The following is a 24,537-nucleotide window of genomic DNA, read 5'->3' on the forward strand; positions in this document are numbered from 1 at the left end:
ATATCACGTGACACAAATCTGGCCGTGGATAATTTGTGAGAATTCTTGAGAATTCTGGTGAGAATCAGAACCAAGAATCAACAGAAAACCTCCATTGCATTCCGTCTGACTAACGACCGCTTGCTTCTCCAAGTCTGGTCGCGATTAGTTATCTCATTGATCATTCATTGATAAGTAAATCCCGGTGGTGAGTGGATCTTTAGTTATGCAGGATTGAACAATCTTAGCTAATCTCGCCCCGGCCAGCCCAACTTTCTGGTGGATTCGCTGCCCCTCCGTTTGGCTTCTCCCATCACTATTAATTCATTCTTCTTCCTCTGCCGCCTTTAAACTTCAATTTTCTTCCTCTCTGTTCCCCCATCAACACCGCCAATCTGTTCTCCTCCGCCTTTCGTCGGTTTCCCTTCTCCTCCCTGCGTGCATCTCTTGGATTGACTGCAGCGGCTACTTCCTCGCTCCATCAAAAATCCTCACCAGCTACCTCCGCTCTCCCTAACCCCCTTTCGACGCCACTGCGTGTCAATCCCCCGTCATCTTCCAGAATGGTTCACACCAACGTCGTCAGTAAGTACTATCCGCTCAATTGGATTGTTCGAAGCGGGCCTTAACCGTTCCTGCCTCTAGTCATCGGCTCCGGCCCCGCTGCGCACACCGCGGCCATCTACCTCTCCCGCGCCGAACTCAAGCCCGTCCTCTATGAGGGTATGCTGGCCAATGGCACCGCCGCTGGCGGTCAGCTCACCACTACCACCGACATCGAGAACTTCCCCGGCTTCCCCGATGGTATTGGCGGTGCCGAGCTCATGGAGAACATGCGCAAGCAGTCCGTCCGCTTCGGCACCGAAGTAATCACGGAGACCATTTCCAAGGTGGACTTCTCGCAGCGGCCCTTCAAGCTCTGGACCGAGTGGAACGACGGCCCCGACAACGAGCCTGCTCACACTGCCGATGCCGTTATCATCGCCACCGGTGCCAACGCCCGCCGTCTCGACCTCCCCGGTGAGGAGAAGTACTGGCAGAACGGTATCTCCGCCTGCGCTGTCTGCGACGGCGCTGTGCCCATCTTCCGCAACAAGCCCCTCTTTGTCATCGGTGGTGGTGACTCCGCCGCCGAGGAGGCCATGTTCCTCGCCAAGTACGGCAGCAGCGTGACCGTTCTCGTCCGCAAGGACAAGCTCCGCGCTAGCAAGACCATGGCCCAGCGTCTTCTGTCCCACCCCAAGGTCACCGTCCGCTTCAACACCGTCGCCACCGAGGTTCTCGGTGAGGACAAGCCCATGGGTCTGATGACCCACCTCCGCGTCAAGAACGTCGTCTCCGGCGAGGAGGAGGTCGTTGACGCCAACGGTCTCTTCTACGCTGTCGGCCACGACCCCGCCACTGCCCTCGTCAAGGGCCAGATTAAGCTCGATGAGGATGGTTACATCGTCACCCAGCCCGGTACCAGCTACACCAGCGTCGAGGGTGTCTTTGCCTGCGGTGACGTCCAGGACAAGCGCTACCGCCAGGCTATTACCAGTGCCGGTAGGTTCTTATCTATTCCCCACTCTCTCCCCTTTCGCAACCCCTAACCCCCGCTGACATTTACTTTTACCTGCAGGATCTGGCTGCATTGCTGCCCTCGAAGCCGAGAAGTACATCGCTGAGAAGGAGTCCGCCGACGAGGAGCCCGTCATCAGCGTCGAGAAGTCCACCGTCCAGCCCACCCAGGAGGTCAACGGCGAGGTTAAGAAGGAGTCTGAGGGTGCTACCGCCGAGTACAAATCCAACCCCCTTCTCTAAGCGACTATCAGCCCGCCTTACCTTTCTTCCTTTCCCCTCTGAAACTAAACCGCTTTTTGCTCACCTCACCTGCTCCTTCTCTTTGTCCTTCCATCGCATAGATGAAGTTTCTGTTTCTTTTCTAGACTAGACATTCACGGTTTTTCTTGTCATCCTCATGTCTAGATGGGACTCTTTTCATTGTTCGGTCTGATTCTGTTACGGGTTGTATCTTAGACTTAGCGTTTTTCTTCTTTTTCTCTATCATCATTTTTCCTCTATATGATTTGATCCCATGCTTGTGATATACACGTGATACACAACGCGCGCAGAAAGGGCTGGGTTCTTTCTTGCATGAATTGAACTATGACTGGAGGACTTTCTCTTGACTATGAATATGCACTACAACAACACGATAGAATTTATCCAGAAATAGAAAGTGATGAACGGGGGGGTTTTCTTGCCATCTAAGAATAGTATAGAGCTGAGTAGTACTAGTCATGTGAACAGTTCGAAGAATTAGGTCAGGGAGGAGGATAAAATGAGCCGTTTGCTTGTTGCTGCTGGTGCTGAGCAGCAGGAGGAATCATGGGTTGTGCGAATGGTGAACAAGACGTGGGCGCTTTGGCAACGGTTGAGACAGTTGTGCCGTTGGTCATGCCATTAATGTTACTATTGGGCACAGCCCCGGCCGGCGGTACAGCTGAACCAACACCACCACTACTGGCGCCCGTAATAGTAGTAGTAGTACTATTAAGAATACCAGTAGCAGCAGCAACATCCCCCAAGGGAACACTGCCAATACCACCACTACCGCTATCACGACCGAACTCTCTGTCCACCCACGCCGCGTACGGATTCTCTCGACACCACCGCTCGCGTACCTGTAGAGCGAATTTCTCCCATTCAGCAAGTTCGCGGCGCCACTGGTCCATAATCGTCGCGTTGGTCTGCCGGTTCAGCTCGATCTGCTCGAGATAGGGCCGCTTCTCGGCCTCGCTGGCCTGACGCCACATCAGTCCCAAAGCCTGGCGAATCTCGTCGCGGGCCGCTTTCGCGGTGGGGTCATTTGTGGCGGCGCGACGGGCTTCATCACACTGCGCGCGACACCGGATCCAGACGTCCTTTTGATAGAGGAGAAATGGGTTGAGGACTGCGCGGGCAGGTCGAGGCACCGGGGCACCGATTTCCGAGTAGATGGAGGCCCACATCGCTTTATCGTAGGCTGCGCGGTGGATGGATTCCGGGGAGGGGGAGGGGTCGGTCGGGTTAGAAGCTTGTGGCTGATTGGGTAGTGGTGGGAGGATGGACGTTGTGGATGGGTGTTGTTGCTTGCGCTTCTGACCGGTGCTTGCGATCGTCGTTGTTGACGCCCTGTCAAAGTCTGTAGCTGGAACGACGATTTTGGCGCCTTTGTCGGGAACCAGGGGAGAAGGTATTTCGATAGGACCGAGAGTGGTTTCGATGATCTCTGACGCGGCGCGCAGTCCTGAAAGGTATGCACCATGCACGGTGGCAGGGTGGGTGCCGCAGGTGGCTTCGCCGGCAAAGTGCAGGTTGCCGATGGACTGGGCCATGAGGTCATAGTCACCAGGGAGGGAGTGCGCGGCGACGAAAGAATAGCTTCCACGGGTGAACTTGTCGCTAGCCCAGCGAGTGATGATCGTCTCCAGAGGGTCTGGAACGGCGACGTGCTTGAAGACGTTGCGGAGCTGGCTGATTACTTCGGCGATGATCTCGGCGTCCTGGGTGCGTTCGGCTTGGTGAGCGGCATCACCGGCCATCAGGGCTATAAGCACAGGCAGACCGGTGGTCCGCATGCAGTTCCAGAAGAGGTAGAAGCGACCTCGATGGGCCGCATAGTCTTCTTGTCTCATACTGTCGCGGTTCTGGGGCTCGCGTAACAGACCAAACATATCGCGTTCCGTGTCCCAGAAGGGTTGGTCGAATACGAGAATCACCTTGTTCATGACTCCAAATCCTAACCGGTCAATCGCTCCCAGTTTCCATTCCGGAAGAGGAGGGGAGAACTGGATGCCTCGGTGCTTAAGAACGCCCAGGGAGCCTGTGAAAACTACTTTGTCCGCAGTGAAAGACTCACCGTCCTCACACTGGATGACGGCTTTCTGGATACCGCGTCCAGTCGAGTCGTAGGAGATGTTGCAAACAACTTTGTTTCTGTGTACCTCGAGCTTGGTGGGCAGTGACCATAGCCCGTATGGAAGCTGCTGGTAGCCGCCAATGACTTGCGAGTGCTCCCCTTCGAACTCGTTGCCCATATCCTGGTCCCAGCCGGAGAGACTGAGCTTGCCAACATTGGCTGCGTTCGCATATTCTAGGTTGGCCATATGCCAATTCATCAACCGCATATCTTTGGGAGTCAGCGGCAGCATGCGTTGGTATTGCCTGAAACCCTCATCTAAGACGGCTCCCAGTGTCTGAGTCCGAGATGCCTTAGCCGTGGGATCAAGATTAATCTTCTCAGTGTCTGAAATCCCGGGTTTCAGGCTCCATCCCATCGTCTGACAAGCAAGCTTCGTTGGGTTTTCTTCGTTGCTGTCAGCGTTTGCTAAAGGGGCACTGGCTGGTTTGATTTCTGCTGTCTTATGACCCACGCCTCTACGAACCTTTTTGGCAGGGAAAAGGAGTCCAATTGTACCGGCAGCCCTGGCCTCTTCATATTGACGGACGGTGAGGCCATCATTGGTCACAATATCACGACCAGTATCGATCAAGTCCCGCTCACCTTCCGCTGTTGGGACTATCACGGATTTGTGACGGTAGAGACCTGAACGGTCCAGTACATCGTTATAAAGCATCTCGGCTGTTGCATCACGGGCTTCATCTACCGCGGAGCCATCAATATCATAGATGGTTGAGATATCACGTAAAAGATGATAGGGAAGAGCTAGCTGACCGCGGACTATCTGATCCAACGGATTGCCATGCTCGAAGCCCACAATGATCTGGGCGCCCATTTCAGCCTTCGGAACCAGCCCGGGAGCCAGTTTTGAGGACTGCAAACTGCGGAGCGGGTGCGAATAAATGCGACCGCCAATCCTGCGCCTTCCTTCTAGGACAATGACTCGTGGGGATGAATCGGCATCGTGGTAATGGCGGAAGAGTCCCTCCAATTGTCGCGCACAGCCTAACCCTGCCACTCCTGCTCCAATGACCACAACCACTGGGCCATCCTTTCGGCGACCCTTTCTGGAGTTTACGAGGGCTGTGGGAATCTCCACACACCCGAAGTTGATATAGCCATTCCTTATGAGCCATTCATAAGCGAAGGAGGCAAGATTCACCCAACGATAATCTTTCGTGCACCCCCAGGCTTCCTCTTTCGAGACGCTTACCATCGGGTTTCGTGTCCACAGTCGCAGGATGCCATTCCGGATGTTCAAATACACAGTAACTTGGAGGTGACAAAGATGGTCCTGTAACGCCTCCTGCTCCTTCCTGTGCAAAGCATAAGGATTGAGCCGAGAGGCATACGCTGCGGCAACGCACTGCTGAGCATAAACTGCTGCGGGCATTCTCGGCGGAATAGAAGACCGTGGGCGATACCTAATGGGAGTCGGTTTGCGCTCCGGAACACTCATGGGATCGGTTCTCAAAGAAGTGGACCCTGAGGAGATCGCCCCAGCCAGTGTAGTGGACGGCGAGCTAGACGTCATCTGATCGAAGCCATTTGAGGGAAGTGAGTGTGAGTTTGTCGATGGATTGATGAAAAGATCGCGCGGTGCAGTAGTACCATTAGGCGCAGGTAGTGCGGATGCGACCTTGGGATTAATAATAGACGTCGAAGTTGCAGGATGTCCGCTGGATCTCTGCAAAGCATTCGTGCCTTCTAAATTAGAAGACTGAAATGTACTGCCATTCAGGATTGATGTCGCAGCTGGAGCCATGGCGCCACCCGCAGGCAGGAGCGCGGTAGCATGCATTTTAGTGGGCGGCATTATTGCAGGAAGCCGTACCGGCTGACTGCTCCCAGGAAGGACTTGGCGTGTCGAGAACATGGAATATTGCCCCCCATCACGGGCCATGGCTCCGAGGCTCGTGGGCAAGTATGGGTTCAGCGGACTGGTATGGGAGACATGCCCGTTGGGGCCCTGAGCCCCAAGAGAGGCGGCGGTTTTCATGCTAGCTGTAAATTCCTCTATCCACTCATGCTAGGCTCTACCATGAGAAATCCCTGATCTTGGGGGGAAAAACGGCTTGGCTTGTAGATGTATGAGAATTCCTTCAAATCGAATTAGAGACACTCCGAGAATCAAGGTACGATGAACGATGCTAGAGCATTAAATGGAACGAGCATTGACTTACCCTTGAATCAGACCATTAAAACAGGCTAAGAGGGTTTTCGATTGGATCCCTATCAGCCAAGCCCATGACGCCCCAGTTTCCCCGCAAGCGCAAGCATTGAAGAAACAAAACCAGCGATATTACCAACCTGAAGGATCGTACTAATCAATAGTAGTCGAGCACTATCACTCTCAACCCTCTCATTCACCAATAAAAGGGGGATGGATCAAGAGAAGGGGCAAAGGTCCGATATGTGGAGAACGGAAGAGGAGGAAGCGGCGATAAATTCAAGATTGAGGAGATGCATTTCTGGATCGGCGGCATGTTCGGCCGACTCCCCGCCAGTCCGCATTGCCCTTCTTCCCTACTCAGAGCATACTTTCAGCAGCCATATTCATATCAGCTGGGATGTAATGGCTACTACTGTTATGAGTACTCCGCAGGTCAAGTTTCGTCTGCTTTGTATTGCGTAATGATCTACAAGAAGTGCAGGAAGCCACCGGGGTGCTGCGTGCCTGAACGTCGCGCTTCGTAACAGATCTCTCATTCTTCAGGATCTAAACAGCAGCCTCAGACCTTCAAATCAGGATTCATAAACCGTCATTTTCATGTCCCTCTCTCTCTATAGAACAAGACATCACTCATTAGAGGAGACTCTAATCAAGCAACAAGGCTCGGATGTATATGCAATGTGGTCTTAGCCGGTACCCGACGGCCCTAGAAACTTCAGTCTCGGCGCACATGAGTATGCAAGGTATACGTCTCCTCATGCGCACCGTCTTCGTCCCGGAAGGCATCCGAGTCGTTATCGGTGAATTCATCCCAATAACGCGATGACTTGCCGTGGCCATTGTAGTTCTCACTGCCGCTCTCGTCGTCCATAGCCAGTTCCACGTGGTCATCGTCCAGATCAGTGAATCCGAGCTGTTCCTCCTCATCGCGGGCAAGAGTTCGGGCGGCCCGATCGACTTCCGGGTCCTCCGAGAAGGCCTGGTGTGAGCGATGAGAGGCATGATCTGCTTGTAGAGTCCGTCGAAGATCTTCTCGCTCTTTGGCCTCCAATTCTTTCGCTCGAGCCAGGGTCCTAAAGGAGCACGTTAGCTAGAATGCGGTGGGGAAGTGCTGCGTGTGTATTACCGTTTGTATATATATAGTCCGGTGAAAACGCCAATGGCAATTGTGAAAACTATACTGCAGATATTTACAGCCTTCGACCCAGCACTCATTTTCTCATTATTTTCGGAGAGGATTCGAAGTCTGCTGCCGATGAAGGCGGGCACTAGTAGCTTAGGGGTGACGAGGGCAGTGGCGAGTCCATACATCAATGGATGAACGGTCGGGAAGGTCGAAACAGCCCCATTACATACGGAGTAAGGCAGTGGGCACAGGCGAATCATGCACAGCAGCTTCAGTCCATCGTACTTCAAGGTCAACGAGAGAGCCGCGAATCGCTTGTCACGCTCAATCAACCGGTGCACAAATTTGGACAGGACTGTACGAGACACAATGAATGAAACCGTCGAGCCGAGCACAGTTGCAGAGGCGTAAAGGAGCCACCTAGAGAGAGGTCAGAGTCATGCCGCTAGTACGCGCGGACTGCCACTACTTACCCTTTCCATACGCCAAATAGATAGCCAGAGACTGTTCCGAAAGTCGACCATCCGACCAACGGAGGGAAAGAAACGAAGAAGACACAAAGCCAAAGGATGAAGAACGCCAAACGGGACTTCTCCCATTGTGCTGCCACGGGACGGATCCAAATGAACACCTTCCCGGTGAAGAACAAGAATGCCAAACCCAGCATATTGGCTAAGAGGAAAGCACCTACTGCGCCAACTCTCTGCCAGAAAGTCATCTTTCGCCAAGCCGTTTTTATTCGCTGTGACATCTGGGTCGCGCGATCGATAATCTGTTCCCTGAAGGTCGCTGGACTGCGGCTGGCGGCACCTGGTGAGTTTCGCTGGGCGGAAGCTCGTTGACTCCATGGCGGAAAGACATCCTCGTCAGATGGGGAGAACGCTTCTGGCGACGTTGGGGATACGGAGAGGGCCTTGGCCGTGGATGTATAATCCGCAGGCATATTTCTGGGAGAATGGACAACGCGAGTGAGTCGGGGGGCAATTGAAGTATGGAGCTCGATTAGCTACCCCGAGTAGAGGCGACAAGATCGACAGCCGAAAGTGGAGCGGAGGCCTGGAAGGAAGAATAACGAAACGGGCGAGAACCCGTGAACTCGATATCGTCTCAAGGATTATCTACTCCCTATATCAGTCACAGCACGGTTTGTGCCTGTTGAAAGTCCCAGGTATTCAAGTGCCAATGATAACTCTGCAGGAGGGCGTTTTCAAGCCCTCGACTCGAAACAGAGCATGGGCGGGGGATGGCGGAAGAGTTTCGTCCACACTGATGCGATGATGAGATGTGCGAACGCGGTCGGACGGGAATAAGAAGCAGCAACGATGAAAGAAGTGAGAAAGCGAGAGGGGTATTCAATTGAGTTATATTCAAAAGAGAGGAAAGAGCTGACCAGCAGTTTCTCCCTTTTTTATGTTTCTCCCTGACTGATCAATTATTGACGGCAACTGCAGGTCCGAGGGTTGAAGCTCCGTCGGTGTCATTTCGCTGGCTGCCTGGCGAGCCTTCGACATCATCCATTTTCTGACTAAGGCAGGAACGTGGTCTAAGCGGGTAATTTATGTAATTTAGGATTTGTAATTTACCATACGAGAATGAAGACAACCATCTTATTGTCTTATTGATGGCAGGCTATCTAGGTATCCTTCACGTTGACCTTGGATGATTGTACACCAGGAAACGAACGAGACAAGAATTGACTTCTATCAGCGAGATGGACGAATGTCTTGCTCTGCATATCTCGGTAGATCTGCTGTCTCCAACTGTATGTGATTACTAGTCTAGAATCCCCCACATAGCCGTCGGTCTCTTCAGCAATCAGACCAGTAGAAGGACCATGAGGGTCAAAAAAGGGGGAGATGGAGATAATTGACAGCCCGACAGCCCAAAGGCAATTCTAACACCGGTTCGAGGTAGTGATTGTGGAGATAAAGAACAAACAGACCCGTCGAGTCCAGGTTAAACGTTAGTTGATAGGGCAGTCGGTGATTGGGAGAACCATTTATCAGTCAATCAACCAATAACCAAAGAATAAAGGGGGAGAGAGAGCTGGAGAGGGTGGTGATTAGAATTGGTTTGAAGTACATAGTAGGTACCTGCCGTACCTTAGGGGTCACTCGGTGGTTCCAAGTACCTCCGAGTACTCTTCTCCGTACTGGCGGGAATAATCACTGGCTGAACTTCCCCCATTTCATTCCCAATCAATCCAATCCATCTCTCTCCCTCTCTTTATTACCTCCTCCCCCTCTTCGTCCCCCCTCCTCTCTTCTTCCCCATCATCCCTTCTATCTCTCCCGCCGAACAAGCTTCGTGTGGTTCACACTCACTTTCTTTCATCCCTTTCTATTGTTTCTCTCTTTTTTATCGTTGCGCCGATCATATGGGAGAGCAGATGCGATGTAATTACCCGTGGAACCACAAGCTTGTTGTCCTGTCCCCCATTGAGCGTGCTAACCTCTTTCTATCTCAAAAGCCTCTCATATAATCCACAAAGAGTCGTCTGGGATTACCTCCAATAATGGATACTGTCCTGTGATTTCTGCAACTTTCCTCTCAGCTCCACGCCATCCGCTCAACTGCTGCCCCCGTCGAACCCGTAATCACTGATTACCCCACATCTCTCCTTCGCACCGTGTTTCCATCGCTTTCCAGCTGCGCTAGCCAACCACAACACCTTCTTTCACCATGATATCAGACGAACTCTTGGAAGAGTGTCTGCAGATCCTCCAAGACGAAGCTTTAGATGAGGAGGATCAGGCCGAGAAAGTCGAAGACTTTATTCGCGAAAAGACCTCATTATCTGGCCCAGCTCTGGAAAATGCCGTCCTCGACGTTCTCTGGCGCCATCGAAATCGCACACTACCTGATTCCTCACCACCACCTCCTCGTCATACAGTTATCCGTCGTTCGTCCCCCGCTCCTTGGCAGATGGCACGCTCAGCCACGCCCTTATCGCCGCATTCCAACCTAGGCACCAGTCCTGGAAGCACGTCATGGCTTCAGAGTTCCCGAGGGGGCTATCCACGACCTCCACTTTCCTCGACAGTATCACCGTTCACCTCACCGCGTCCGTCGCCCCGGCTTGCCCTGGCCCAGCCTATACCTCATTCTCCGAACTTGAATGCGTACGAATTCTCCGACCAGAGCCACGTGTCGGACTTTTATGGAGATTTTGGCAGTGATAGCAATGTGGATTGGTTGGTCGCGGATGATGCCAACAGTGTCGCATCATCCTTCGGCACGCCCAGTAGTACGGCCGCATTAAGTGCGACAGCACCGGAGTTTGTTCCTGATATGAGCCCGCACGACATTCTGCGCACTGTTCTTGGGGACAAACGGACAAATGATGAAATAGAAGCAGCCTTGGAAGCGAACAGCTATGATCTCGGAGCGACAATCGCATCGCTTTCACAATTTCCAGACGGAGAAAACTTGGTAAACCCAGCGGACGATAGCCATGTCGTGGTGGGAAAGTCGATGTCCATGGAACAGTCGAAATCTTCCAGTCCGTCCTTGCAGAGTCGCAGTCCGGTGGTTTGCAAATACTGGCTGTCCACCGGACAATGTCTTCGTGCCGATTGTCGATTTAGTCATGATCTCACCAATCACCTTTGCAAGTGAGTTGTTATCATCATAGCGGCTGGTTTGCCGAGGCTCCTCGAACTAATGGAACGTAGGTATTGGGTGATGGGAAATTGCCTTGCAGGCGACGGCTGCCCATTTTCCCATGACCCGTCAGCCCTGGTTGCAAACATGAGCCTGGGAGACGGTAGCCAAACAATTCCAACCGGCCCGCAGTTTCACATTGAGAATGTTTCAGACGCGTTCCCCCCTCTCCAGTCGGCGGGCGGAGATCAATGGAGTGGCCAGTACCTCGGAAAGTATCCCGGCCACCTATCGGGCCTTTCGGCGGGGAAGCATTCGCCGCAAGCCATGCAGTATGCCATGGGAAAACGTAATGGGAGCATGACGAGCCTTTCTCGCCCCCATTCTCGGCCCGGAAGCCGACACCAGCATAGGGAGTTGAATCCTGCTGCTCTGTCGGTGGATGATCCAGATGCATTTCCTACTTTGGCTGCCATGAGTGCGAGGAATAGTGGGAAGAAGCATCATGGAAAACGAGGCATGCATAATCGTGAAAACAACCCCAGTAAGGAAAATCTTCCCGCTTCCTTGGCGGATGTTGTTCGTATGTCACCATCACCAGTACCGGGAAAAGGCAAATCCACATTGAAGAATGGTAAGGATGCAACTAGAGGCCGGGAGTTTAGCGCTGCTGCCCAGTCAATCCCAGCGCCGCAGAATATTCCATGGCTGGAGACAGGAGCCCGGGCCAACGAACAGTATATCAAGTATCGGACAAAGGCCATAAGCCATGGTACGGTGCGGAACAAGTTTCTTCAAGGGTAAGTCTGCCGAATATGTCAAGACGGCCCATGAAAACTAATTCAAGTCAGTGCTGCCCAAGCCTGGAATCGAAACGATGCCCGGGCAGCCAAAGCATTGTCACTACGGGGTCAAGCGGAGAACGAAGCAATGAGGAAGTGTCATCGCGAAGCAGCCCGGCAACTTTACGAAGAACGAAACAAGCATCTATCTCATGCTGGCTTAGAGGATTTATCAGAAGAACTATACGTTGATCTGCACGGACTGCACCCTGAAGAAGCAATCGAATATTTAGAGAAAATTCTGTTGAAACATGCTCGTGAAGGTCGGAAAGTCGTCTATGCCATCACTGGCACGGGCCATCATTCGAAGAATGGAAAGGATAAGATTGGCAAAGCCGTCAAGGCCTGGCTGAACGAATGGAAGTATCTTTTCCGCGAATTTAGCGTTCCGGGCGAAAGAGGTGGGTATGTTGGGGGAATCTTAGGCATCGACCCTACGAGTTATGACAAGAGCTTGGCCAAGAGCCTTGAAGAGGGTGCCGAAGGGAAATCGGACGCTGATACCACCCCACCTGTGCTAACGATGGGTAAGATCCAGCTGTTGAAACGCGAAGACTTGGAGCCGAAGTCATAATTCATGCATCTTCATGGGGCCCCGGGTCTTGCTCCTCATGATATATAACGCGGTCTTTCATACCCATAAACTTCTCCTCTCTTTTACTCTCATTATCTTCTCGGTCACAGCTCAGCCGATACCTCTGGGAGGCGGCCGTGCTACACATCGGTGTTAGCCAAAGAGCAGCAAGCGAACCTGGAGCAGAACACTGCCCCCTTGCGCAAGGAGGGATGCCACGAGCAAGTTGGGAGAGCCATAGGCAAGAGCTTGATTAGACCTTCTCTTTTGACCATTCCTCATGTAGAGCGTTTAGCCAACCCATCTGTTCTAGCGTGCTTTTGCTTTACCATTCTTACCATGCAGACAAATCCGACCTTACGCCGGACGGGGTAGGCTATGCTAGATATGGAAGAATACTTAACATGTATATATACTTTTGAAAGCATACATGTATGCATCTAATCCAGCCATGACGCCAACAGAAGATATCCTGTTCCTTTCCGAATGGGTCGAGCTATTTACTCCGGCTCCTGGCCCTTCCACTTCTCCTTAAGCTCTCGCACGTTGAAGCCGCACGCTTCAGCTCTCTTAACCACACCCCTTGCCTTCTCCGCCACCGGTACATCAATCATCTTCCCATCCAGGGTCCACGCCCCGCGTCCGGCCTTCGCGGCCTTTTCGTCAGCGATACACACCCGCATCGCCCACTGGACCTCCTCCGGATCCGGCCCAAAGATCCGCTGCGCGGTCTCCACCTGCGACGGATGGATACACTGCTTTCCGTTGAAACCCAATCGACGCCCGTCACGACACTCCTCCTCCAACGCCGCGGGAGGTGATCCGTCTCCCCTGGTCGACTTATAGGCGGTGCACACCAGATCGATCGTCGAGGGGAGTTCGGCCGCGCGCGCCGCAGTGGCGATCATGGACCGCGCAAACAAGAACTCCGTGAGCGAAGGGGTACGTGTGAGGCTGAGGTCCAATGCAAAGTCCTCGGCCGCGAAGATCAGGCCCTGAAGGAGCGGGGTAGAGGCGCAGATCTGGGTTAGGTTGGTGAGGGATTTGGCAGATTCAATCAGGGCAAGAAGGGAGATGGGGGGTCGTTGGGCATGTTGCGGTTGTTGCGGTTGCTGCGAGAGGGTGTGGTTGATTACGTCGGTGACGAAGGTTAGGTCGGAGGGCGAGTTGACTTTCGGGATGACAATTGTGGTGAGGTTGGGGGATTGGAGCTGTCGCGGATTTGATTGTTGACGAGGTTAGATAGGCTGGTTCAGATGATGAAATAGGGTGTTGAAGGTGCGGAGGAGACTGACTACTTCGGTGAGATCGCCCAGGGCTAGTCCACTGTCCACAGAGTTGATGCGCACGGCGCGCTCGCGGATGCCCTCTGGCGCGGGCTGGTCCAGAGCTCTCCGCACTAGTGAGCGGGCTTCCGCTTTCATGTGCGGAGTGACGCTGTCTTCGAGGTCATAGGCGACACAGTCGGCGGTTAGCGTGCGGGATTTGTCGATAAAGCGCTGCGAGGAGCCGGGGACTGTTTGATCAACTTAGTGACAGGATTGATGGGGTTGTGCTGGCGTGAGTAGTGTAGAAAGTGTGGACATTTTCCCGAGGAAAATGCGGGGAGAGCTCGTGTGGCTTGGCGATTAAGTGCGATTGAACATACTGTAGAGAAGAGCTCGACGGAGCGTGTTGCGGGCTGCCATTGTGAGGGAGAGTGGGGGCTTGACCGTTATCTGTCAATGCTTCGGAGCGCAAATTCGAATACGCGAGGTCCTTATGGTGGGTGTAGAGAGAGGGAGAGAGAAGAATTGAGGAGGATCTGGACTGATGGACATCCTCGGGTTGCTGGCCGCAGCGCATAAAGGCTTCTCCCGCCGCCAGGAACTCCTTTATCAGTCCAATGACCTCATTCATCAGGGTGGATCACTCATGCACGGTCCGCCATGAACGGACTCTGTCCCCTCCTTGCGTCTTTTCTGCATTTCTTTATGCGATGATGGGCTATCCAGAGAAGACCTGAGCTAGAAGCGCCGTTCTGTCGCCGTAATGGAGCGCGTGGAGCGAAAATCATCTGGCCCATTTGGAGAAGAGAATACTAGCAACCATTCATATAGCCGGCGGTGGCTCCGCATTCTGCCAGATCCCACCGCCCGGTCATGGAGACACGCAAGCATCAACGCATTGAGCACATTCCTGCTTCATGTCGCGTATCATACAGCTTGACTGTTGTCCCACTCTCCTTGACCCGCCATTTGAAACCGCCTGAAGAGCTGCTTGACTCTGGAGTCTGCACTCAGTCATCATGGAACAACAACCCCTCCAACCGCAACAGGGAGACTTGAACTGGCGCCTCAGCGCCCACCCGATCACCCTCTTGTTCTTCCTTGGCTTCCGCATCAGTGCTTTGTTGATGTACCTCTTCGGGGTCCTCTTCATCAAGAATTTGTACGTCCCAGACAAACTTGCCCCTGCTATGTCGATGTTCACGTCTGCGACACAATCCCACCTGTAACCGGCGAATTTGCCCTTGGTGGGCCAAGCTACCGAGTTATCTGACTGATCTCAATTGAACAGTGTCCTGGTTTTTATCCTCACGCTCCTGCTCCTCTCCGCGGACTTCTACTACCTCAAAAACATTGCTGGGCGCCGACTAGTCGGACTGCGTTGGTGGAACGAAGTCAACACTTCGAGCGGCGATTCGCACTGGGTCTTTGAGTCCTCGGATCCTACCACCCGTACGATCGCCGCTACGGACAAGCGCTTCTTCTGGCTCAGTCTGTATGTGACTCCCGCGCTGTGGGTTGGCTTGGCTATCCTGGCTATTGTTCGTTTGAGCAGCCCGATCTGGCTGAGTCTGGTTGGTAAGTGTTGCCGCCCCTAGTTTCCAGCTCCTTACACGAGGTTATTGACTTGCTGTAGCTATTGCTCTGGTCTTGACTATCACGAACACGCTGGCTTTCTCCCGGTGCGATAAGTTCAGTCAGGCATCTACCTTTGCCAACAGTGCGCTCTCCGGGGGCATTGTGAGCAACCTTGCGGGAGGACTGCTGGGCAGACTCTTCAAGTAAAATCGGCGCGTTTCGTACTGTGTATGATCTCCGTCTGTCTATTAGCATCTTTATATTCCTGGCCTCTATGTGTGCGCAATTAAAACGCGCGGATCAGGGTGTAAGCAATCTTGATGGTCAGTTGAAAATTGCATTTAACAAACGGTTTAGATTCTTTATCGTTCTGTATACATGGCGTAGCTGCGCAAGTCTCGGTAGGGACTACGGCACCCCAGTGTTTGAATTCTGCGCGACATGCCTAGCCTTGTAGCGCAATTGAGCTAGATGATAACATGTTCATACCCTGTTCGCCTCCCTGTCAAGCGTCCGTAGGACGTTCGTAAATCCCGAGAATTAGGTTGATAGCAGAAGCCATTGTGAAGACCAACATGTCACTCTGTCAAAACCGAATGTTTAGAAGGCGTGACGAGGAAATTTGGTCCGCAGTTACAGCATTGCATACATAAATCATACTGCCATAGTGTCTCTTCGATGGGTCATCAGTACTTGAGATGATTGACCTTCTCTATAGTTTCGCTTATGTATTGAGGAGTTTAGTCTCTCCAACCATGATGTTTGCCAACGTAAGCCTGATTAGACTTGACAGTTACAAGACGATCACTTTTTCAAAGACTAACGAATGAATAGCCTGCTGACCTGCTGAGTCATTTCCTCATACAGCGCAGAAAATGGTCTCAAATAAGTTCACATCATGTCAAGATATAATCAAGTCAGAAAGAGAATGATGCCTTAAGATCTTACTCCCTCTTTAACTTTGGGAACCAGTTCTTCAGGTCTTTCTTTTTGATTTTGTTTGTGATTGAGACATGAGATTTACAGCCTAGTTCAGAATGTGGCGATGTCCTACAGATATGATATGTTGTTAATTGATGTAGCATTTTGTTACTGTTAAGGACATTTCAGCATTGTGAGATTTAAGTATTTCATCAACATATAATGTTCTATCAGCTGAATCCTTCGACATGTTTGAGTTCTCAAAGACAAATGTGAGGTGAATCTCAGACCATTCTTCTAATCCAAGGTTACTTCCTATCACCTGCGAAGTTGCCTTTCTTACATTTGCTATCTGCACATTTGTGATCTGTCACCCTTTCCCTTAATATGAAGGGAATAGAATGAACAGTCTGATTGCTTTGTTTTCATTGACTTGCCAGGGGTTTCTTCAACCCTTATTCTGTCTTATTGTCTGGTTTCTCCACAACTTTCCGATCTCATCTATCGGACGTGCAACGGGCTACCTTGTTGATATGATGGCTGTTTAGGATGTCTACAACAGCAGTCTCACCTCAAACAGCTCCTTTGCTTAGTACACAACTGTGTTAGCTTACTCGTGGTTTGTGAGATCTAAACACAAGCTCTACAGTTAGGGGTTGTTTTTCATTTATTTACTCAGTGACATACTCTTTGACTAGTCTGCAACTCACTTCCAGAAAGTTGCCAATCTTGTCTAACACAACTACCTATCGAGCATTATTGCTGCGGAATAACCAGTACTTGCTGGTGTAATCATCCATTTATTTCATCCCTCTAACTGTCCAACACCACCTGATACGCGTCTGCTTTTCAATAATAGGATATTTATATCCCCACTATCACCACGGTGCCTGACTGAACAAGAGCCTTGCGTGATCCACTCTTCTTACCAAGTCACAAGCTGTCACTTCTACACTCTTCCTTCCCAAATCATATCCCTCAAGTGCCTGAAATCGAATTTTCTTATGCAATCGCCAGACACGCCCAAGAAGATGACTCCGGCCCGCCTGTGGAGTGAGGCTGAGAAGAGCCGTCTGCTAGAGTCACGAAAGCGAGATATCCGTTTAACGTGGGCAGAATTCCAAAAGGTACTTATTAACTCTCAAAAACGAACTTGATCTTCACTGACGCCCAATTCCCCTTCCACCAGCGGCACTTTCCTGAGCGGACCATCAACGCAGTCCAATCAGCTTATGGAGTAACGCACTACATGTTAATTCATGCTTCCAGATTTTCTACTAACATCCTCTAAGATTTATTCCCGAGCAGAAAAGGAACCTAAGCAAATGGTATTCATGAATCCATCTCCACTACTCACATCGATCGCTGCTAACATTTCGTCACTATCTCTAGGTTGCGCAGAATAAACCGAGTCCGGCATCCAGCATGGGCAAAAAGCGTCCCATTACTCGCTCAGGATCCCCGGAGAGCTGCGGTGATCCGAAAAAGACCAAGACAGTCTGTGGCTTCGAGTAAGAACCCTATACATCGTTCTCTTCTAGCAGCCATAATGACAGGACACCAGCGACTTCTCAGAAGACGAGGACGAGTCATCCAATCAGCTTTTTGTCGAAGAGCAAACCTTTGTCAAGGTAAGCATGGGGCAATCACACTATATTTGAGACCATGAAGGTTAACCTTTCTCTGTATCCGTATCAGGCTCAGAACTCAGACAAACGCGATACCACAAAGACGACCAAGGCTGTCAGTCCGCCACTAACTGATAGATCCTCGGTCAACAACGCAGGCATGCCTGATCTGCCAGAAGATATACGGATCTTCGAGAGAATCATCAACGCGTTCAAGTCACAGAGGCAGACGCTTATGGATACAGAGACCAAGCTAAAGGAGGTCGAGGGAGAGCTCAAGGCCTTGAAGATGAGTAGCATGATCGATCGCGGCCAGTCTCAAGTGACAGTGAATGAATTGACAGAAGAGGTTTCCAACCTCAAGAGGGAGCTTCTGCAAGTCAAAACCGAAAAGGAAGATATGACTCCCGATAAAAAAGACAACTGTGAGCGTTGTGCCCAGTTGGAAGGCCAGCTCAATCAGATCGTCGCAAATTTTCGGCCTCTTCAGAACTAGATATGCTGATGCAAAGGAGTTATTTGGAGATGTTATTGTTAGGGGAGGGCATAGATACTCTGGTTTGATCTCTACCTGTTGCTCTGGATTCTGATTTCATGATTTTCGCGTTATTTTTCACAATCCCTGGGAAAGTCTTGATGAAATGTTGATAAAGCAATTTATATAGTGGAAGGGGTTGTACTATCACAAATTTCAGCTGCAACATTCACGCCATAAAAGTGGTATTAGCGAAGGATAAGACAAATAGTCCAGCAGATCACGAAGAGGAATGGATGGCAGCAGTTGGGGATGCTTGCCTTATTTGCTTCGTTTGTCTGTGTTCCCACTGGTTCCTGTCTCTGTCTCTCTCTCTGTCTGCACTTTCTTCACTCTCTTCCCATTCTCTTCCCACCCCCAACACCCGCATTGTCTCTGACCCCCGAGTCTCCCTTTTCCCTCTCCCATCCCTTCCCCTTACTCGTCATATCTTCTCTTCTGATCGTTTGTCATCCGATTATTTCCCATTCAAGCTTGGACTCATCTCCATTGCCCGTGTTCATACTAAGAATCATCCACTACTACTCGATCCTGATCTCCAGACCATAGGTAAGTTGATTGTTCGACCAAAATCTCGGGAATAAAATGCTTTTGTGGAATGTTTTGAAATGCCATTTCTCGAAGGGACTCAAGGCCTTATTCGCAGTCTCCAGCCTCACCTCATGCAAATGGAGACTCAACCTACCCGTGTTCCCCTTAGCAGACACAAACTGTTTTGCTTCAAATGACTAAGTCTATAAGTGCTTCGCAGGTTATCCTACTCTGGTAGCAGCCGGGCTATATACCAAAGATGGATAGCTGGAACGATAGAGACTGGAACGACGAAGGCCGTGACACCGGTTAGTGAGCCATACCCAATCTTGAGCTCTCTTAACACACAAAACTCGAGACAAGCGTGCTTCAAGATCATTCAGCAATATTACAGCCCCATGTGAGAGAGCTACTAATGTACTTGAAGGTTACGGTAACGATGAAAATGCTAGCCCCGGTGGTTACATCTCTGCTCCTTATGCCGAAGTTGGCTATGACTCTACGTCTGCTGCCGAAAATGACAACAGGTGCCGCAAGTAAGCGCTCACACCTATGCTTTTGACTTAGTAGAATTCTCTGACACTGAACTTTGTACTTGGTAGCTGTGGGGCCGATAATCACTTTGCGCGTATGTGTCCCGAGCCTAGGAAGTCTATGGGAGTTTGCTTCAACTGTGGCGAGGACGGGTAAGTCAAGAAAATGCGATGATACTTCGCTGGCTAATGTGACGAGAACCAGGCATTCCAAGGCCGATTGTACCAAGCCCCGCGTGTTCAAGGGTACCTGTCGAATCTGTAACCAGGAAGGGCACCCTGCCGCCGAGTGTCCTGAAAGACCACCTGATGTTTGTAAGAACTGCAAGATGGAAGGTACAATGAATCAAAATCTTCCAAAGTCGACCAGTCATGTGGACTGATGGGACCATTCTTAATCAGGACACCGTGCCATGGAATGCAAAGAAAATCGTAAATTCGACTTCAACGATGTTCCTGACATGTATCCCGAGGAAACTTGGTCCGTACTGAAGAAAGCTAGCGATGAGAGAGACCTGGAAGATTTCCGTACAGTAAGTTTTGCAATTACTTACTAATATCTTTACTCTCACTCTTCCACCATCCTTGGATCATTAGATCATACATGAGCCACACTAATTCATACTCGGGTATCAAAACTTTTTCGAAAGCGGTTCCAGATGCTACTTTTGTGGACATCGAGAAGAGGATGCGTGAGGAGAATCTCAACTTCTATATCGTCGGGCTGGTACGTATATTCTAGAGCCTGCTTGTTTAACCCCAAAAGCTCATGTGGTCATCGGATGGTTCAGGAGCGAGAGGCAAACGATTGTATCAGCTTCATCAATCTTCAAGGCAAGTTGGATTGCACGTACGTGGTTGGGTTCTTCTACAGTCCTAAGCCACAGCGCGCACATCTCAAAGAGCGTTGGCCGTCTAGCATCGAGGAGAACTACGAACGCCTTGCAGATGCTGGCTTCCCTCTCGATCGTCAAGTCCCTAAGTGCGCCAACTGTGGTGGTAAGTGAATCCTCATTTTGAAGGTATATCTGCTGACATGGTTCAGAAATGGGTCATACTGTCCGTGGTTGCACGCAAGAACGAGCCGAGTACGAGCGGGTTGAAGTGAAATGTGTCAATTGCAATGCTGTCGGCCACCGTGCCCGTGACTGCACCGAGCCTCGTCGTGACAAGTTTGCTTGTCGCAACTGCGGGTATGTATCTTATCACGATTCCAATGAGATGGAGGGACTGACAGCTGCAAGTTCATCTGAGCACAAAGCTGCTGAATGTCCGAACCCTCGCTCAGCGGAGGGCATGGAATGCAAGCGTTGCGGCGAGAGTATGTCACTCATCTAACCTACTTGCCCAATCGCGAATCTAACAAACTTAGTGGGGCATTTCGCGAAGGACTGCCCTCAAAAACCAGAGCCCAGAACCTGTCGCAACTGCGGGTACGCATCACCTTTGCCTGAATGGTATATGTCATACTAACTGGACAGATCCGAGGATCATATTGCGCGTGACTGTGACAAACCTCGCGACGTCTCGACCGTTACTTGCCGTAACTGCGATGAAGGTATGGTTATCAGGTAGTCTCCTATGTTACGCTCGCTGACTCCATGACCCAGTTGGTCACTTCAGTCGGGACTGTACTAAGAAGCGAGATTACTCTCGAGTCCAGTGCCGCAACTGCGGTGAGAGTAAGTCTCCATCCCTACAATCACAAGACGGGTCGCTGATCAACTAACCTATCTTATAGTGGGCCACACCGTCAAACGCTGCCCCAAGCCTCCAGCCGAGGAGTCCTTTGGTCAAGCAGATGTCGAAAATGCCAAAAGCGAGCCAACTGAGCCCGGTCCTTGGGTTTCTGGAGGTGGAGGCGGTGATCACGCGCTCGCCGCGGTCGAAGAATCATATGATGACAATAACTGGAACAGTGGTAGAGGAAGTGGTGCCGCCTGGTAATGCCGGGCATCATTCGAAATATGCAAAGGGCAAACAGCGAGCTTACTCGTGCGATAATGTTCAATGTCTTAGAGATGCGGTGGTGGCCTGTTCAGAGGTTAACAAGCTTGGATGTCTGGATCTGGTCGATGAGCAAGTTCTTACTAGCTTGACCTTGGATCTGGCGCCTAATCTTGATGACCTTTGATGCTATCATCTATCGCCATTCTGTGCCTGTTTTTATGACAATTACGGTGTGTTTCTGGTTCTTATTGCATGTTTGATCAGCATATCTGGGAAAGCCAGTTCTACTTTCGGGTTTGTATTCGGATCGATGGAGCCACCTTTTTGTCTTCTGATGAAGTGACGAGAAGAGGATCCATTGGACGAATGGCCCGTGGTGGTGGCATCGACGAATGAAGACTGTTTAACATGCATGCTATATTCAAAAGCCAACTGAGGAAGTAGTCATCGTAGTTGCGTTGATCAGAATAATTCAACTCTAGCCATAATCTAATTATTATACATAGATAACCACATCATGTTACGGACGTAAGGCTGGTCTAATCTATATCAAGCAACATCTAAACGCTCAAAACACCATCATAAATATACCCACCCCAGGATAACGAGCCCAGATATCGCTAAACCACACAACAACATACCCAGAACATATCTTCAAAGACGAGATCAAGAAATGATGAAAGAGGTGAAAGGATGGATGGAGATGGGGCAGAATCCTCCCCTTCAATTCTTCTTCCCGCTCTTCACCAGCGACGCCAAGCTCCACTTCTTCACGCGGAAGACATAATACAACAGCACCGCGGCGGCGATATCGGAGACGATGTAGGCCCAGAAGATGCCAAAATTGCGCCAACGCTTGCTGTAATAAATGTTCACGCCGGCCAGATACTGATCAGCGGCGGACATGGAGCAGTAGCGGCAGTCGGCGGTGGCGTCGGGGTTCTCGAGGTAACCTGCAGCAGTCTGGAGGTAGTCACTGAGGTAGGCGCCGCAGGTTTCGTTGGCGGGGGGATTGAAGATGGACATTTCGGTGCTGCTGCACTGGACGGCACGGCCGTGCAGCTGGGTGGCGGTGACGCCGCCGACCCAGTAGGTGAAAGGTGAGACGCGGTACATAAAGATCCAGAAGCCCGGGAGAGCGGAGGGAGTCTGCATGACGCCGTTGAAGGTGAGGGCCATGGAGAAGAGGAGGGTGACGATGGCGCTGGCGGTCTCGGCGTCCGGGAGGGCGGCGATGCAGAGGTCGGCGAAGGTGCTGGCATAGATGAAGAACTGGATGCAAAACAACAGCACCAGCCCCTGGCGGGCGGAGGACTGCACGCCGTCGACGGCGTACTAGTAGCAGGCGTAGACCAAAGCAGCAACTCTCCACTTTCTAGCACGCCATCAAAACCTTGTAAAATCTGCTTGGCATTTTTGTGGCCGAGATTAAACGTTTCACGCGGCCTGAGAGGTGCTGTGAACAAGCCAGACACTGTCTGCTGAAGTTGCAGTGCTGACCCAGTGCCAGATACTCGAAGGTTCTCAAAGTAAATGGCCGCTTTCTTCTGTGATATGCCTCCCTCGTTGGTCAGTTGTACAATCTTTCGAAGCCATTTGTAAAGATCGAAGTCTTTACTGTCAGGATTGAGTACGGGGTCATTTGTGGATATGTTGGCCAGGGTATTGACTCGAGAGATGTTCTGGTCGGCGCTGACGAGCTTGGTCAGATATGCTTCGTCATCAGGGTTCAGCGATGCACGGTGATTAGTTGTGGGGAGTCGGTTCTGTTCAATTTCGGTTTCGGTAGTTGAGCTTGTGGAAGAGATAGAATGGGCATGACGTTGTTCAGGTTGATCAGACATAGTAGGGGAAGTCCGCGGTTGGGATTGTGATTCCAGCAGATATCTTTCATGGTTGCCTGCATGGAGCTCTGACTCCTGTGGCCCTGTATTTTCAGCCATGTTGTGTCAGAATGATGTCCAACATGTGAATTGAATGGAAGAACCGAATTCAGGAAGGGAGAAGGTCTCGATTTAAGAATGAACTAGGCAGCCAGAATCAGTTTCCCACATACTGTCCAAAATGAAGTATACATGAGTTATGCTACATGCACACTATGCTTCATAAGCGGAGTGGAACCGAAGTTGACGTTCAGAGGGCGCTCGGAATCTCCGCTGAAACCCAGCCGAGAAGAGACTGTAATCATGGTGGTCCCTAAGAAACCGTTGCCTCATCATCATCATGGAAGGTGGGTTAAACTATGGGTCTTGGAAAAGCAGATCGTTGGCAGGTGGTGAATCTAGTGATATCAGAATGGGCCCGGAAGGGCGGAAGGCTGCAAAACCGGGCCCCCGTCTTAATCGGATGCCTCGACTCCCGTTGCTTGTCCAGGCACCCCAGACACTCCAGACACTCCAGGTACCCCGGAATGCTGGCAACCGGTCAGATTCTGCCCCACAGAACCATGAATCCTTGATGATAAATCAAGTATGATTAAGCGGATAAAGCTGTCACGGTGTTCCGTCAGGATCGACTACTGTGTATGAAGGATCCGACAAGAGCTGTACTGACTTGGTGAGAGTCCAGCAGCGGATCGCCACGGATCGCCATCCCAGCATCAAAGATTCCTTCCATGCAGATCGTCGAAACTGTGATCAGTAAGAGACCATGGGCGCTAGCGGCTTCTGTAACCGCTATGATTCTGAAAATCCGAAGGCAAGAAAAGCTATAGAATCCAGTACTGTTGGATCGTGGATGGATCTTCCGCGTGTAGTGCCTTGTCATCTGATCGAGCACAGTGCCCCTAATAGGTAGTGACAGATCTATCAGGATCAATAAATGTGTTGGGCCCATGGATTTCAGATCATCTGGCCGAAGATTCCTCACTGCGAACCAAGTGCAAATTCCGGCGAGTCACTGATGAAACTATACATAGATCAGCTTATTCTCTTCTAGAGAGTGCAGGATATGAATACGAACTTAGACTCTTCTCTAGTACCTCTGAATAATTTCATGGTCCGAATATCCAGATATTTTTATGACGGTTGGGGGAGTCTCTCGCCAATGAGGTCTCAACTATCGTGATTGTTCAGGAAGGGGACTCGGATCGTGACCCGGAAAATCCATGCATTTAGCCCCAGTGGAAGAGAATCTGTGTTGCCGCTCAATTATGGTCATTGGGTCCTCTCTATTGATCTCATGGCACGTCAAAAGCTGAAAGGGACACTCAAGCGCTTAGATTTATGTCGTGTACATCGGTTCGGTTATATTAATACGGCTTGCGGACGGTGTGTGAGGAACCCTCAACGCTGCTACGAGGCCAAGCTAACGCAGGTGTCAAGCTATGTAATCAGCGAGTACAGACTCTCCAGAAAAAGGCATTACTCGGC

At 51.0% G+C, this 24,537-nt stretch overlaps 8 protein-coding genes across 8 annotated transcripts; 4 read left to right on the forward strand and 4 right to left on the reverse strand.

The window, feature by feature from the left end:
- The first annotated feature begins 81 nt into the window (after positions 1-81).
- On the forward strand, positions 82-2,209 carry trr1 (thioredoxin-disulfide reductase TRR1). Its single transcript, XM_025579075.1, has 4 exons — positions 82-187; positions 247-564; positions 625-1,524; positions 1,601-2,209. The coding sequence occupies exons 2-4, from the start codon at positions 543-545 to the stop codon at positions 1,780-1,782; spliced, it is 1,104 nt and encodes a 367-aa protein (XP_025432725.1). The 5' UTR covers positions 82-187; positions 247-542; the 3' UTR covers positions 1,783-2,209.
- Positions 2,210-2,285: 76 nt separating this feature from the next.
- aof2 (putative lysine-specific histone demethylase Aof2) lies at positions 2,286-5,297 on the reverse strand (the record flags this gene model as incomplete). Its single annotated transcript, XM_025571705.1, has 1 exon — positions 2,286-5,297. One exon carries the CDS (start codon positions 5,295-5,297, stop codon positions 2,286-2,288), a length of 3,012 nt encoding a protein of 1,003 aa, XP_025432726.1.
- A 1,368-nt stretch (positions 5,298-6,665) lies between these two features.
- BP01DRAFT_235960 (TVP38/TMEM64 family protein) lies at positions 6,666-8,358 on the reverse strand. The gene is made up of 3 exons (XM_025571234.1): positions 7,677-8,358; positions 7,204-7,623; positions 6,666-7,150 (listed from the first exon to the last, which is right to left on the reverse strand). The coding sequence occupies exons 1-3, from the start codon at positions 8,144-8,146 to the stop codon at positions 6,793-6,795; spliced, it is 1,248 nt and encodes a 415-aa protein (XP_025432727.1). The 5' UTR covers positions 8,147-8,358; the 3' UTR covers positions 6,666-6,792.
- A 1,109-nt stretch (positions 8,359-9,467) lies between these two features.
- BP01DRAFT_337069 (CCCH zinc finger and SMR domain protein) lies at positions 9,468-12,684 on the forward strand. The gene is made up of 3 exons (XM_025573268.1): positions 9,468-10,817; positions 10,878-11,606; positions 11,658-12,684. The coding sequence occupies exons 1-3, from the start codon at positions 9,886-9,888 to the stop codon at positions 12,220-12,222; spliced, it is 2,226 nt and encodes a 741-aa protein (XP_025432728.1). The 5' UTR covers positions 9,468-9,885; the 3' UTR covers positions 12,223-12,684.
- On the reverse strand, positions 12,673-13,910 carry BP01DRAFT_315646 (HpcH/HpaI aldolase/citrate lyase family protein; the record flags this gene model as incomplete). The annotated part of the gene is made up of 3 exons (XM_025572563.1): positions 12,673-13,433; positions 13,518-13,738; positions 13,871-13,910. The coding sequence occupies 3 exons, from the start codon at positions 13,908-13,910 to the stop codon at positions 12,723-12,725; spliced, it is 972 nt and encodes a 323-aa protein (XP_025432729.1). The 3' UTR covers positions 12,673-12,722.
- A 222-nt stretch (positions 13,911-14,132) lies between these two features.
- Positions 14,133-15,399, forward strand: BP01DRAFT_315648 (DUF846 domain-containing protein). The gene is made up of 3 exons (XM_025572564.1): positions 14,133-14,652; positions 14,782-15,068; positions 15,127-15,399. Exons 1-3 carry the CDS (start codon positions 14,510-14,512, stop codon positions 15,273-15,275), a joined length of 579 nt encoding a protein of 192 aa, XP_025432730.1. The 5' UTR covers positions 14,133-14,509; the 3' UTR covers positions 15,276-15,399.
- Positions 15,400-17,020: 1,621 nt separating this feature from the next.
- BP01DRAFT_381179 (uncharacterized protein) lies at positions 17,021-18,113 on the forward strand (the record flags this gene model as incomplete). Its single annotated transcript, XM_025577285.1, has 6 exons — positions 17,021-17,116; positions 17,179-17,226; positions 17,282-17,317; positions 17,382-17,500; positions 17,554-17,620; positions 17,688-18,113. The coding sequence occupies 6 exons, from the start codon at positions 17,021-17,023 to the stop codon at positions 18,111-18,113; spliced, it is 792 nt and encodes a 263-aa protein (XP_025432731.1).
- Positions 18,114-21,889: 3,776 nt separating this feature from the next.
- BP01DRAFT_364323 (uncharacterized protein) lies at positions 21,890-23,354 on the reverse strand (the record flags this gene model as incomplete). The annotated part of the gene is made up of 3 exons (XM_025576321.1): positions 21,890-22,501; positions 22,549-23,093; positions 23,264-23,354. 3 exons carry the CDS (start codon positions 23,352-23,354, stop codon positions 21,890-21,892), a joined length of 1,248 nt encoding a protein of 415 aa, XP_025432732.1.
- Positions 23,355-24,537: the final 1,183 nt, after the last annotated feature.

Source organism: Aspergillus saccharolyticus, assembly GCF_003184585.1.
Source record: "Aspergillus saccharolyticus JOP 1030-1 unplaced genomic scaffold BP01scaffold_9, whole genome shotgun sequence".
In the NCBI taxonomy this organism is placed as follows: Eukaryota; Fungi; Ascomycota; class Eurotiomycetes; order Eurotiales; family Aspergillaceae; genus Aspergillus; species Aspergillus saccharolyticus.